Source organism: Carassius auratus, chromosome 49 (assembly GCF_003368295.1).
Source record: "Carassius auratus strain Wakin chromosome 49, ASM336829v1, whole genome shotgun sequence".
Taxonomy (NCBI): domain Eukaryota; kingdom Metazoa; phylum Chordata; class Actinopteri; order Cypriniformes; family Cyprinidae; genus Carassius; species Carassius auratus.
In genome coordinates this window covers 804,720-820,647 of record NC_039291.1, presented here as the reverse complement: position 1 = coordinate 820,647, position 15,928 = coordinate 804,720, and the positions used below count along the sequence as shown (strand labels likewise).

Sequence of the window (15,928 nt, the reverse complement as noted above, 5' to 3'; positions counted from 1 at the left end):
GACTTTGAGTTCTTGAAAGCTGGCACCTTGTTTACCTACAGCGCATCAGTGCCCTTTGTCTGGGCTGCATGGGTGCGACCGAGGAAATGTTGCCAGAAAAGAGGGAAGAGAGCCAGTGTCCTTGTCAGACTCAGACGTCATCCCCTCCGACCCCCTCTCCCATTTTGCTGGCTAATGTTCCGTCACTGGACAACAAACTCTGTGAACTGTGGGCACGTATCTCATACCAATAAGAAACAAAGGACTGCTGCATTATTTGCTTCACAGAAACCTGGATGTCTGCAGCTTACAGGGTTCTTCGTGCACCGCTCGGACAGAACGAAAGAGCTCACAGGGAAAAGCAGAGGTGGGGGCATTTGTTTCTTTATCAACAGTCATCAAAGTCGCAAAAAGACAACAGAAAAACGAAGTTGAAGAACCATTCAACACCAACGATGCAAGAAGCATGTGGCAGGGCATCAATATCATCTCAGACTTTAAAGGGAATAATCCAGCTACTGTGAACATTGCCGCCTCTCTAACGGATGAGCTAAATAACGTTTTTGCTCATTTCAATGCTCACAACACTGCCCACACAGAGCGTGCTCCCGCGGCTGCTGCAGAAGATGTGAGTGCACTCTACGTCTCTGTCGCAGATGTAACCCGATGCTTCCAAAGGGTAAATATCCGTAAGGCATCCCAGACCATGTGCTTCGAGCATGCGCATTCCAACTAGCCGGTGTTTTCGCAGACATTTTTTTTAACTGTCTATCTGTGGTTCCCTCATGCTTCCAATCTACCATTGTGCCCATACCAAAGAAAAACAAAATCACATTCTTAAATGACTGGAGGCCTGTTGCTCTCACACCCATCTTCAGCAAGCGTTTTGAGAAACTCGTCAGAGACTACATCTGCTCTGTGCTGCCTGTCTCATTGGACCCGCTACAATTTGCATATCGCAGCAACCGTTCTACAGACGATGCTATTGCTTTCACCCTACACACTGCTCTCTCCCACCTGGAAAATAAGAACGCCTATGTGAGAATGCTGTTTGTAGACTACAGCTCAGCATTTAACACCATAGTGTCTGCCACACTTGTTGCGAAATCCAGACTCTGGGACTAAACAGATCTCTGTGCAGCTGGATCCTGGACTTCCTGACAGGCAGAAGTCAGGTGGTCAGAATGGGCAACAACACTTCATCCCCGCTGACCCTCAACACTGGTGCTCCTCAGGGCTGTGTCCTCAGCCCACTCCTGTACTCCCTGTACACACATGACTGTACAGCCACACACAGCTCCAACGTCATCGTCAAATTCGCTGATGACTGTTACGGCCAGCTCGTAACTGCAACAAAGATGGGACAGCCACACCACTGAATTAATATAATTAATATTTATTACAAAATCTAGGGATTTACACAAAACAAAATGCAGACAACGATCGATCCCAAAGCGAGGCAACTGGAGGCCAGCCGGAGATGAAGTCAACTCTCCGTGCCTCCTTTCATTGCATGGAACCACAATATTTATCTCCACCTCCTAATGGGAGTCAGGTGTCCTGTATCTCTGCGGCCGCCTACAACACAAGGACGATCAAAACCAACAAATACCAAGAAAGAAACACACCCTTAACTATCACCAACAACGATGAGATGGCCTACAGAGAGGAGGTGAGCACCCTGACTAAATGGTGTCAGGAGAACCACCTCTCACTCAACATCGACAAGACCAAGGAGCTGGTGGTGGATTTGAGGAGACAGAGCAGAGAACACACACCCATCACCATCGACAAGACACCTGTGGAACAGGTAAGCAGCTTCAAGTTCCTCAGCGTTAACATCAGTGAGGATCTCACCTGCTCTACACACACTGATGCAGTGCTGAAGAAGGCACATCAGCGCCTCTTCTTCCTGAGACGGCTGAGGAAGTTTGGAATGACCCCCACAATCCTATCAACTAGCAGACTGAGGGATAGCTTTTTCCCTCAGGCTATCAGACTAATGAACAGTCAGAACTAATACACCCTACAGCAGTGGTTCCCAACCTTTTTCCTTGGTGCCCCTCATAATATATATATATATCGCTGTGGACTTCCAGTCTGTTGCGTGACTTGTTCTTAGAGCCATAAGGGTACTGAAGGCTGTCTCAGAGAGGTAGGCAGTACTGAAAGGAAGAATTATCTTTGTAATGGCATAGTTTGTGAGTTTAGGTGCGACAACAGGTCCCCTGGCTAGCCAAAGCCTTTTGAATCCATTCTCCTGGAAGTACTTTTTTGACAGTGAATCAGTTTGTAGTTCAGCGAGCTCATCTTCACAGCCAAGGTATTCCACATCTTCAAACCTGGATGTGAAGGGATCCATAACCCACGACTCCTTAGATAATCCTTCAACATCCTCAAAGAGGGACTTTATAATTCCTTCTGTAGCGCAGTCACGTGACGGCAAAACTCGGCATGCAAAGATGCACACACGGTACCCCCAGAATGTTGAAGCAGCAGTGGAAAGTGTTGTAAATGTCCCTGTGACATATTTCCAGCCCTGTACTCCAGCTTGCGCATAAAAGCATCGATTGCTTCTTTGCACTTCAAGATGCTGTCGTTTGCCAGTTTTTCACCACAAAAGACACATCCTGACCGAGGCTTGTCTTGGCCTTCAATAAAACCAAAATTTATGTAGGTTTTGTAATAGTGTCTTAACTTTTTCTTCGCCTCTGAAGAATCACCACATTTACGTTTCTCTGCCATTTTCCTTTTGTTTTTGCCATTACTATGACAAGCACATTGAGCAAGTGACACACAAAATTTTAATAATTTTATATAAGAGATTATTTTTGACTGCCTTATCTTGGCATTGTAAGCATGTGATTTTTAAAAAAAACTTAGAAAAAATATTTGTATATAAAATTATTAGTGGAACATTTTCTGCATCTTTATTCACCTCAAAGCATATCCGCCAGTGCCCCCCCGTGAACCCCAGGTTGGGAACCAATGCCCTACAGCATACTCCCACAATATGATATGCCACACACTGCACTTTAACTTTAACAGTTCAACACTGGACTATACATACACACTGCATTTAATACACTGTGTGTACTGACTACATGTATGTCAATATTGCACATCTTCACCTGTTGAAGTCTGTATGGTTATATGTTCATTGTTTCTGCAATTTCTGGCACAAGCTCAGAAGAATTTCACTCACCAAGGCACATGTGATGTGGTGATGTGACAATAAAAGTGACTTGACTTGAATACCATTGTAAAAAAAGAGGTACCTTTAATTGTACTGAATGTGTGCTTGTGTACTTGTGTAGAAAGCAAAAACATAGGCACCTAGAAGCATTGTTCTTTTGATTTTAGTCATGAATTAGGCCTATATACACACTACACTATAGCTTTGTTATCCCTATTACATTTCATATGCAAAAAGACTATTATTCAGACTTTGGATGCTAAAAGAAGGCCATCATATCAATTTCCTTTGTGACCTTGCAGCATTAGCCTCTCCTGATTTAGCTGCCGTGAAACCCTTTTAAGCACAGTTAAAGTTTCTATTATCTGTCATTTTCAATTAAAGTAAGTGTCCTATAAAATGTCAGAGCTGTATGTTCCAGAACTAGTTCATCAGGGTAAAGTACATTTTAAACTACACACCAAATTGGGAAAATAAATAACAGGAGGTACCAAAATGGCCTCAGTGTATTACATTTTATTGAATGGTTTAGACAACTAAATCTGGTCTCCAGAAGAATAGGATAAAGGAGGATCTTGCACAGAGCATGCACAGAATAAAATGTGGGCTTGAAGGTATGATATATGCTGAATACTTAATGGCATTCATAATTAAGGCAACAGAAATGAATTAATTATCTTCAGATCTGGACAGAAATGTGATAATCCTTCATTGGGGTGAAAATGTACACATTGATAAGATCTTTTTTTTTAATTAAATTTTTTATTTTTTTTACGAGGCATTCATTAAAAGTTTTGTAATACTTTAACAAAACATTTTAATAAAACACAAAAACAAATTCTGATCCAATCCCACATCAGTTCCAATATGGAAGTGATGATACAATGGTTGTCTCTGTTTTTCAGGGTTCTCAAAGTGTTCCTGTCACGCACAGCTCAACGGATCCCCTACATGACCAGCTGGAGAGTGTTGCGTCTACTGTGTGTCATTCTGCTGATTGTGTTATGGTTCGCAATAGCCTGGACTGCCGCCGTTTGTCAGAATCCAAACAGACATCTCGCTCTCATCAGTGTGGGCCTCACCACTGATCGGCTACAGTTCAGCATGTGTCTGCTGGACCGCTGGGACTACATGATTGCTGTGGGTGAGTAAACCTGCTACTTTGGAGCTTTTTGTATGAGTTTTTGGCATTTTAATGAGCACAAGCTGGAATAAATTACTAATGGAATCAAACAGTCTGGATAAAATGCTTCCAAATATGGACTCTTATTTAATGAAATTAAGTACAGAGAATCTCATCAAGGCACTGTTTAAATGAATTACTGACACAAAACTTATACTTATGGGTCATTCACTCACCTTACTGTCATTCTAAACGCATATGACTTTTTTTCCTAAATGGAACACAAAAAGCAGTATTTAGCTAAATGTTCCCACTGTTCTTTTCCATATAATGAAAGTGAATGTATACTAGGTCTGTCAAGTTAAATCTTACATGTACAATAAACAAGTGCTTGCAGATCATATGAATTATGAAATAAAAGACCAATAAACTGCACTCAAAGAGGGTACACTTTTATTGTACTGGAGTGTGTTATGCAGTATTACATTTAAAGTTAAACTAATGCACAAAATAAATGCACAAAATTATAACTTCATTACAAATGTGTAATTACAAATATATTGAAATACATGACATAGATTCACACCTGTATTTAAGTGTTAACATATAGCGCTGTCAATTGATTAACCTTTTTTTTTCTGAAATTAAAAGTGATTAATTGCAGGACAGTTTTGAATACCACTGCATTTAAGTGTTGTTAAATGTGACTCATGTATAACAAATAGGCAGCGTTAATCTCATTTTTGGTAACTCCATGACTTAACTGATGACATAACTACCATCATTTCATCCTCTTATTTTCGTTTGCAATTTAATATGGAATTATACAGTGCACACCACTGTTTGTACTGTGCTACATACTTAGTATAATGTCTGACAAGACAGGGAAATTTGTTTTTAATGACATATGGCCTGACAACATCTCATCTGGCCACAGTTCACTGTTATTTTATTGAAGCTCCCTCTTTTAGAGCATGGCGTGGAGGTCAAATTGAAGTGAACATCTGAAAACACTTCTGTTTAATGTGTACATAAAGACATTCTCCGTCTAAATAAATTCAATTCTTGTCAAGAAAAAAAGAGACAGAAGCAGCATTTGCGAGTTATGTGGCCAACCCTAGCTGCATTTATTGCGTTAAATATATATAATTTGTTAAACTGAAAAATAAAATAAAATACATTTTGACAGCACTAGTAAGTGTATATTTTAAAGTATATCATTTGCATAATAAGTATTACTGTTGTGGAGGGCATTATCAAATCAATATCCATATCCATCAGTTGATCAGAAAATGTATTCGTTTAGATACAACAGCTTTAGAGCTGATCGGTATTACCTACATTTTACCGGAGTTAAATTTAAGTTAATTTGACTCCAGTCTAAGCTTGAGTTCCTTGATGCAAGTTGTTAAGGTAGGTGGAGGAAACACTGAAGTGGAAGGTGTGCTAAAATAAATCTGAATGCCATCAGCATAACAGTTGAAGTTAAAACCTTAGTGTTTGATTATTTGTCTAACTGGTAACAAAGAAGAAGCCCCAAGACAGAACCTTGAGGTACACCAGAAATTATGGATTTGGTGGATATGATTTGTGCTTCTGGTATATAACAAATTGTTGCCTCATTGTCAGATAGGAGGAAACCAGGCAAAGGCTGTGCCAGAAATTCCAGTTACTGAAAGCCATGACAGGAGTGTCTTATGACAAACAGTGTCTAAAGCTGAGCTGAGGTCTAACAGAAAGAGAGCGCTAAGAGCATCAAAATCAGAAGCAAAAAAAAAAGAAAAAGATAATTAACAACCTTAACCAGGACTTTTTCAGTAATGTGTAGCTAGAATGGAAGTATTCAGAGATGTTGTGTGCTGATGAATAGGCCTGTAAATATAACTGTAAATAGAAGACCAAGTAAGTCAAAAGCATTGCAATATTGGAAACAACAGTCTGTTTATTCTGTTCTGTTGTGTATACTATTGATTTTGACAGATGATATATGTCATTCTGATATGTTTTTCATACAAAAATAAATAAATAAATAAATAATAAAAATAATAATAATAATTCTGCACAGTGTAAATACTGTTTGCTGCATACATTGTGAGAGTAGAGTATGCTAATCAAAACACAACAACTGTAGTAGATCATTACAGGTCGTGATGTTTGTAATACAAGCCAAGGAAGTGATGAATCAAAGCTGCCTTGGCATTAATTGCAGACACATAGCGAATCTCACAGGAAGCATCAGTCGGGCTGTGACGAATCAAATTCAGCACAAATGTTTATCATAATGTCGTATCCTCAAGAATGGCAGATTTGAATGTGCCCAATCTTACACCTGGACCAGTAAGCATCAGATTGACGGTGACAAATCTTCACTGGGGGACACGTTTATTTATGTCAGGTCAGCTGACTGGCTAATATTGTTTAGGATGTGCCAATAGGGGATGGAGAATTATAAAACTTTGGACTACCTTCCACTGCTTCATCTGCAATTGTCTGTCAAGAAGTGTCCAGAGAATGTAAGCAAATCTAGATGGATTTTATTGTATTTATTGAATATCTCTTTTCTCTATTATTCTAGCATTTTCAGTCTAGCACTATATTAGTTTGTAACAAAGTTTTTGACAGCCACATCACTCTCTGTTCGATCTGGGTACTGGAAAGTCCCATGTACTAACTAGTCAGTTTGGTGTTAACTTTATACTACCTCTCTCAAACAGCTGAGTTCCTGTTCCTCCTGTGGGGTGTCTATCTGTGTTATGCGGTGAGGACGGTCCCCTCAGCGTTTCATGAGCCACGCTATATGGCCATCGCATTGCACAATGAACTCATCCTTTCTTCCATTTTTCACATTTTAAGGTGAGTGAATGCCACCAAGGACTTCCTCATTGTTCTCCAAGAAGTGGTGTGACCATCTCCCACCCATGTAACATGCGAGTATTCTCTACCAAAAAAAACTTGGATGTACCATTTAGTATTATTGTTAGGTATTTACAGAAATTTTGGAATATAATACGTTTATGAATTATACAAAACACAATTGCTTTGTTTACTTTAAAGAAACAGACTCACATTTAAAATAATTTTTTATATAGTTGGACAAACATCTGTCTTAAGCCCCATCCACATCTGGTTTCAACTGCATACAGATATAAATAACTTACACATAATTGCAGTTATTGGGGACTGAGGCTTTCAAGTTCAAGACAACACAAAAGCACCTTAAAAGTTGTCTATATGGCTTGTGCTCCATATTCCAAGTCATATGATTTATGTGAAGTACTAATCTAAATATAAGCTGCCATTCTTTGAAAATCTCCATTTCCAATGGGATGTTAACCACTATGATGAGATCACTGAGTCCTAAGAAACGTCAATCTGTTTCATTAATAGAAAATCCTCCAAATAAATAATTCAGGTTAGGATTTCTAGAAGCTTTGATTAAATTGTATTCATTAATTTGCTTTGAGATCCTTTAATAATCAGAACAAATTTGGATACTCTGCAAAATATAGTCTCTCTTCTACTGTTGCATTATTGCACTAAAATTATACATTTAGCTTACTGGTTTGAAAGGTTTCATCTAATTTATTATTATCCCTTTTGCCCTTTCAGGCACAGTTTTGACAAAAACGAATGACATGACATCATTCGAATATCAATTCAGTTCTGTTATATTGCAGCTGTGCACATGCTCTTACATAATTGTGACTGGAGGTTCAAAAATGGCTTGTGTCATTTGTAAATGCCATTCTACCTTCTATCTGAGGCAACAATGTGGGTGCATCTCAAACTGCACCCTAGCTCCAGAGATTAGGAATCAATATATTGTGTACAAATCCAGTCACTTGCAAGGACCCTGGTTCACTAATCATTGGAACAGTGATTACTCTATGTCCGGCGATAGGACTACATACAACCTTGTAAAGCGTCACCACTGGCAGGACCAACATCTATTTTTATGCTCTTTAAACACATTGTTCTGTTACATATCCTTATAACATTTCATAAAATTGTATTTATAAATGTTATCTACCAGATGTGTGTTTACGCAGGCATATAAACAAAAAATGGTTTGCCTTTTCAAATCATCTTCTGTGTCATTACAGTGTATTTGAGTTGACTTGACCCATGCATTTTGTTCCACACTTCAGAAATGTGACATCATTTCCGATAACAGAGAATAGTGAGCATCGAAGCTTCCTGGTTTTTGTGGGATTTTTCAGGAAACTAAAGTTCCAGTGCCCTATTTTGCAATTGATGATGTGTTCCAAACGGTATATATCACCCTCCGAAGGGCACTTCAGAGTGAAAACAATCATGGCCACCATGCTGAAGGGTTGTTTGTCATTCCAAACCAAAGTGCTCAAAACTGCCCACTTCAAAGGGCCCTTCAGAATGAAAGATTTCGAAGGGACACTTTGGGTTCCCACGACCCTTTGCATAGATTCTTTGCATGATGACGGCACCTCCATGTCTGCAAGAGATGATGACACAGAAGGGCTCTTTTAAGAAATAGTTGTTAGGTCCCCTACACCAGCGGCTCTCAATTCCAGTCATTGCAATGCACCCCTCTGCTTTGCATATTCTTGGATTTTTCTCTTATCGCTTCAGACCTTTGTTCTATTCGAATGTAAAGTGCCCTGCGAAGTGGAAATCACAGGGTATTCTGCAATGATTCCTGTTGGAAACAAAATAAAATGTTAAATTCAAAGTTCATTTAAGTGTGTGAGACGTGAACTTACATTGTATTTATTTACAGAGGTATATGATGTACTTGTTTGTGTGTGAAGTCATTGCGCAGCACAAATCTGTGAATGAATGTTGCAAAGTGAGGTAAACTTCAACAGATTTCCCATGCTCAAGGAGTAGGGAGCAATGAACACTGTGCAGAGACTATGTCAATGCGAACACAGTTCATGCACGGAGCTCACTTCTAAAGAGCTGATTATATGAATCAGGTGTATTAATAAAGAGAGACATGCAAAATATTTAGAGCTGGGGGGCGCCAGGACTGGAATTGAGAACTGCTGCCCTACACCCTTCAACCCTTCAAAGCTTTCATTCCGAAGGTTAAACCCTTTAAAGGAATTGGGGCATAGGGATGAGCTCTTCCGGATGGATTGCAGGGTGAGACAGCCCTTAAATTGACTGACTCCCTGATTTGTGCCCTGACTAGTAAACAAGGGAGCTGATTTAGACATTCTTTACAAATAAAACTGTCCCACAATGCAATTGTGACTAACTCACATGAAAAATGTTCATTCAAAGATGGCAAGCAGCCATAAATACACTTTTGTTCAGTAGTGTAAAAACAGTGATTAGAAACACATCCATCTCATTAAAATGTTAGTTCAACCAGTTCAGTTGTGACTCAGGAGTGCCCTTCGTGTGGCTTGAGTTTTAAATCACTCATAGGTTTCATTTAGTAAAAATCCTGTTTTTTGTAGGTACAGTAGGTGAACATGTAAACGTTTGTTTGCTTTTTGTTAGTTTTTTTTTTGTTTGTTTTTGTTTCATCCTATCGCCAAAAACAAAATCAAAGCTGTAGATGATTATTCATTTTTCTGTAAATCCACCCACAGGTTCACTCTTGCCTCTGATCTGCACCCAGATTGGATGTTGATGCTATTCTTTGCTCATACACACTTGACAGTGACTGTAACTTTGGGGTTACTGCTTGTGCCAAAGGTAATCCCAGCAATCATCTTTCCTCTGAATCATTTATTAACTAATATCATTTTTTTTTTAAATATCTTAAGCACTTCTACTTTCCCACAGTTCTTGTTTGCGGGTACTCATCTAAGGGATGACATTGCTACAGAGGCTTATGAAGATGAATTGGACATGGGGCGGTCAGGGTCATACCTGAATAGCAGCATCACATCAGCCTGGAGTGAGCACAGTCTGGATCCAGAAGATATTCGGGTAGGTGCCCTGCTTTCTTTCAGGATTCCTTTTCCCCTCGACTCTCTCCTGTCTTAGCAAATAACTGAAATGTCATAATCTGCAAAAATCTCTTGACCCCTTGTCACATAACTGACAAACATACTGAGCCATGACAGTTTTTTATTGCAGACACCAGAGGAAATGGGCCAGCTATGTTCTATTAATGGCTGTGGCATAAGGTCTTGCGACAGTCTTTGGGAAAAACGTTCCAACGTGAGCAGAGGTTTTTGTTTGTTTGTTAGAGCTGAAGAAGTCTCTCGGTGAAACCCCAAATTTTGTTAATAGGAAGGGAATTTTGTTAATGGCATAAAGTTCTGCTCTTGGTATAATTTCTGTTGATAACTTCAAGACACAGTTGTAGTAAATGCTTTGAAGTTCTTCAGAGGCTATTTCAGACCTAAAAATAAAATATATATATATCTTTTTTTCAAATTTGACACTGTCCCAGACTGTTCTGTCTCTAAATTGTGTAAAAAAGCATGTTGGTTTGTCTAACGTCTTCAAGGCACTGTCTTTAGTTTCAAATAATGACTAGTTCTGCATGTTTTCTGTGCAGTAGAGTCTCTGCTTCACTTTAACTAAAGTCATTTCATTTTTATGCTTTACATCTAGACATAAGTTGTGAGTTAATGACCCATTTTTTCTTCCAATCCACAGGAAGAGCTGAAGAAGCTCTTTTCCCAGCTGGAGATTTATAAGAGGAAAAAGATGTTGGCCAACAATCCTCACCTGCAGAAGAAGCGCAGCTCCAAAAAGGGCCTAGGTCGCTCCCTCATGCGCCGCATCACTGAGATTCCAGAGACAATGGGCCGCCAGTGTAGCCGTGAGGACAAGGACCTTAGTGAACATGGGAGTAACCGCAGCAGCATCTGTGTCCTGAGAAAGAACCCTTTTGAACCCACACACTCTGTTAAGCCTGCCAAAGATGAATCCTTGAAGAGCAAAGTCTTCTCCCTTAAAAAGTCCCATAGCAGTTATGACCATGTTCGGGACCACAGTGAGGATTCCAGCAGTTCAGTTACTGACAAGATGGAAGTCGTAAACACAGAAGGCTCCCTTCTTGAAACCCTAATGGGCAAGAAGCTGGTCAAAAAGTCCTGTGAGAAGATTGATGCAGCCCGTGATTCAACAGAGTCAGTTCCCTTGGTGTGTAAGTCAGCCAGCGCTCACAACCTGACAGCTGATAAAAAACCTATTCATCCTAGAACATCCATGCTGCAGAAATCTCTAAGCGTTATTGCCAGTGCCAAAGAGAAAACACTTGGTCTAACAGGAAAGGTCCAAGCAGTGGAGGATTCAACAAAGAAAGCTAATCAAAAGAACAAGGATGCCAATACCTCAGCTGAAGCTGAAGGAAAAGAGGGTTATCCAAAGATGATTGTCAGTCAGTCGGTGGAGTACAAGCAGACAGCTGTCAAAACGGGTATAATGAAGCCACAGATTACTGGAAGCCAACCCTCCATTTGCACAGAAACATCCAAGGGGAAAGACATGTATGACCTCTCAGAGGTGTGCCCTTGGGAAGTGGACGACTTGCCCACTCCCTCTGAAAACAAGGTCCAGAAACACGTGTCTATTGCCCCAGAACAGACCACCACAGTCCATGGAAGTAGTAACAAGGCGACAAAGTCACAACAGCAAAAGCATAAAGGCACAGAGCAGTCAACCTCTGTGGCCAGACATCCAATTCAGAAAGTTTCTGACAGAACAGACATATGTCCATGGGAGGAAGGAAATGAGGACCATGGTCAGGAAATGGGGCCAAAACCTCACTCCAGTAGTAAACTTGCCACGTCCCAACCCCAGACATCCGGAGAGGTTGTCACGGTTTTAAAAGCTGAGGTCTGTCCATGGGACTTTGAGGAAGTGGCGGGCAAGCCAAAGAACTCGGATTGCTCCCCTGATCAGAGCAGGCCAAGAAAGGACACCACACCAACTGAGATCAAAGGGAAAATAAGCTCATTGCCTACTGAAGTTAAGGGTAAGGGTACAACACCTACAGAGGGCAAAGCAAAGGGTGTTCTCTCCGAGCCTACTAAATCCAAGGGTAGCTCACTTCAGCTGCTCTCTAAAGCAGAAGTGTGTCCATGGGACTTTGAGACTGTGTCAGCTTCCATCTCTGAACAAAACCCTTGTTCTCAGGTTTCTAAAACAAAGGAGACCCATGCTAAAAAGAAGGGAATTTCTCCTGTCAGAAAATCAGAGATGGAAAGAGATAATGCAAAGGGTCCTGATTATGACAAATTTAAATCAAACGCAAAAGACAAGTTAACCTCTGGCAAAACAAAAGAAATACCTGCCATCCAGTCTAAACTGGCTGAGATTTGTCCATGGGATGTTGATAGTAGTCAGGAAATTGTCTTAATAGAAAAACAAAAAAGCCCAAATGTTGCATTAGCAAAACGCAAGCAAGCAGAGGCATGCCCTTGCGATTTTGATGCAACTAGTAAAGAAGTCAACTGGAGCACCAGCTCATCCACTGGCAAACAGAAAAGTTTGAATTCCAAAGGCAGAGTTACTAGTGGTGTTAAAATGTCAGATGTCTGCCCATGGGACTTTGATGAACAAGAATCAACAAAAAAGGCATGACACTTTACCTGAGTGAGCCGTTAGTTAGTCCTCATTATATGTGCTTTTTCTTTCATAAATACACCATAGAATAAAATCTTATTTATGGTGATTTGGAGGAAAAAACTAATCTACATGTCACACAAGCTGCCTTTCTCTTCATTCTTGTGTTTTCCCTTTGTGTGTTTTTAATAAAAAAAAATAATAATAATTGGTAATAACTCACCAGGCATTCCAGATTTTAAAGTATTGGTTGAACCTTTAAATAGAAATGTAGTTTACAATTATGCAACTCTTTATGTGCAATGTAAACAAGATGCCTATACAGACTACGTTTATCCTCCTTAACATTTGAAGTTTCATAACAGCTGCATCTGTAGCCTCTCCTTGACTGTGACTTCTACAAAATATTGTACAAATACCTGTTACATAGTAAGGTGTGGAAAATGCATGAAGTGTCATGGAGTAAGTCTGATCCATTTCCTTTTTTTCTCCATCTCCATCCATTTTCTTTTTTGCCAAAGATAGAGGTAAAATCCAATAAATCTAAGAAATCAAACCTCAACAGCATAATATAATTCATGTGGCTGCTAGAAAATTAGCCTGTAGCACTTTAATAAAGAACAAACTTAAAAAGCCAGACGTATACTGGACAGAGTTCCATTCATATTTGCCCTTGTTTGTTTTTTTTTGGCCTTGCAGTTTTGCAGTGAGATCATATGTGAACATCTGCAACACTTTTCTTGTTTTCTTGACTAGAAACAAAAAACTAAAAAATTAATAAAAATACATTCCCAATGCTTCCAACTTTGCTGATATATTATCCTGAATGTGCCTATTTAAATAGTCTTGTACCAGTCTTACTTTGAATTGGGAGATGTGAAAACTTTGTCATAGCCCATGTTACAAATACTTACTGAAAAACTTGATGAAAATCAGCATCTTATTTTTGAAAAGAAATTAAGTTTAGTTTATATATTAGTAATGTTCCAAAATTGTAAATGCTTTTTGAAAGGGGAACGCTATAAAAAAATAAATAAAAAATAATAAATAAATAAATAAATAAATAAACAGTTCATGTGACCATAGATTATTCTCTTTTAGCGTATGGCACAATCATTAAGGTTTCTGCCTGTAATGTCTTTACATTTTGTCTTTTACAAATAGAACACTCATGACCAGTGTTGGGTGCAACGCATTACAAGTAACAGGAGTTATGCAATCAGATTACTTTTTTCAACTAGTAAAGTAACACATTACTTTTTTTTATTTAAAAGAAAATATCTGAGTTACTTTTTCAAAAAAGTCTCCTGTCCCCATACTGGGAGAAATCGGAAGTAAGGAGGTGTTGTGTGAACATGATGTTACTGTAGTTCTAGAATAAATGTAAATGTGCATTAATTCATCCCACTTGCAAAAAACAGATTAAAATTAATTAAAACTCAAACTCAGAATATGACGCAAACCTGCAATAATTAAATATGTTAAATAACACAAATGCATTTAATCCCATTTTATTAACCAATGTCTTTGCTGTTGACCTTTGAGGATCCAGTTCAACCATACTAAACAAAAATGACTTTAGATAAACTAAGAATTTTGCTTGTTTATTTATTTTTTATTTTTTTATTTTTTTGTGTTGAACCATCTTCTAATGTGTTCTGTTCTACAGATGTAAATTTACTTTTCCTCCAGCCTGAGGTTTATTCATTATACTTTTTGGTATGAAAGAGCTTTGACATTTGCTATAAATAGAACTTCTTATATTAAAAACAATCAAGCCCTGCTCATATTTAAAAAGTAATGCAAAAATAATGCAATAGTAATGTAACAAATTACTTACCATTAAAAGTAACTAAATAACGTAATTTGTTACTTTTTTAGGGAGTAATGCAATTTTGTAATGCATTACTTTTAAAAGTAACTTTCCCCAACACTTCTCATGACAATGTATGAAATATCAAATTCCAGTCTATCCTATATCAAATTCTAACCTAAGCCTCAATTTCTTTAAAATGTATCTACATTTTATGATGATTAGTTTAAAAATAAAAATCTTGCTCTTACCATATAGATTTTTTGGAAAATGCATTGATTTCTTAGGATAAAATTCTAAAACATCCCCAGTGACCAAAGTGAATTCAACAATGTACTTAGTTTACTGTTGAAATGTTATCATTTCTTGTTTGCCTTCTCAGCACATTGTCATTGGTAATGATGTCAAAGCAATGGGGTGACAACACATGAACTATTGTACAGGACTATTAATTAAATGTTCATATAAATGTCTACATATTGCAATTGCAAATTACTGTATTTTGACCCAATTCTACAGTACTGATTTCAAAATGTGTTGACATATTCTTGTGTTTTGTATGTGCACAATATCAATAAGCAAGAATGCAGAATAAATGGTTATACCATGCATATGTTTTATAGCTACCAAAGAGTTAAAAATAATAATAATAAAATAAAACCTAAATACATAATTCATGACATTCTGTAAAAAAACAAATGGTGTCACACTCCTATTTCTCCACAGTGGGTTAAATTTCCAAACACTTCTGGATCACAATTTAACTAAAACTCATATAAATATATCCTCCGATGCTAATATTTACACAGATGGGTCATTCCTGTTCTGCAGTGATTTATACTTTTTTTTTTTTTTTTTTTTTTTTTCAGAAATATGTTCTGGTAAGGCTTTACATGATTAAGTAACAGTAAATGTAAAAAAAAAAAAAAAATTACAGAAATTTAAAAAAATAACTTAATTGCTCAGTGGAATTTAAATGAAAAGAACAGAAATCATTTTAAAATGCTGATATTATAATACCAAATTCAAACAGCAAAGAATGGTTTAAAGTGAGATACAGTAAACCAACTAATACTACAAAACATCACAGATGATTCATCGGGTCTATTGCTAATACTCACTGGCAATGATGACCTGGCTTTTAGTGATGTTTAATTTGACCAATGTCTATACCAATTAGAACAATTTTACAAATAATATAATAAATTCAACTTTTTTTTTTTTTTTACATTTTGGATTTGAGGTATTAGAAAAAGCACCTGAATATTTTTCTATAAATTGCTTGTTTTTAATCTGTGAAAAG

The 15,928-nt window shown here is 38.0% G+C and overlaps 1 protein-coding gene across 2 annotated transcripts in view; it reads left to right on the top strand.

The window, feature by feature from the left end:
* Positions 1–14,068, top strand: part of LOC113065998 (probable G-protein coupled receptor 158) — a 99,978-nt gene extending 85,910 nt beyond the window's left edge. The window contains exons 7-11 of one of the 2 annotated variants that reach the window (XM_026237547.1): positions 4,081–4,319; positions 7,013–7,151; positions 9,878–9,983; positions 10,074–10,220; positions 10,899–14,068. In XM_026237547.1, coding sequence (XP_026093332.1) covers positions 4,081–4,319; positions 7,013–7,151; positions 9,878–9,983; positions 10,074–10,220; positions 10,899–12,830 — 2,563 coding nt within the window. In that variant the 3' untranslated portion in view covers positions 12,831–14,068. Of the gene's footprint in view, positions 1–4,080; positions 4,320–7,012; positions 7,152–9,877; positions 10,221–10,898 lie in introns of both variants that reach the window. The other variant, XM_026237546.1, reaches the window with a different exon arrangement.
* Positions 14,069–15,928: the final 1,860 nt, after the last annotated feature.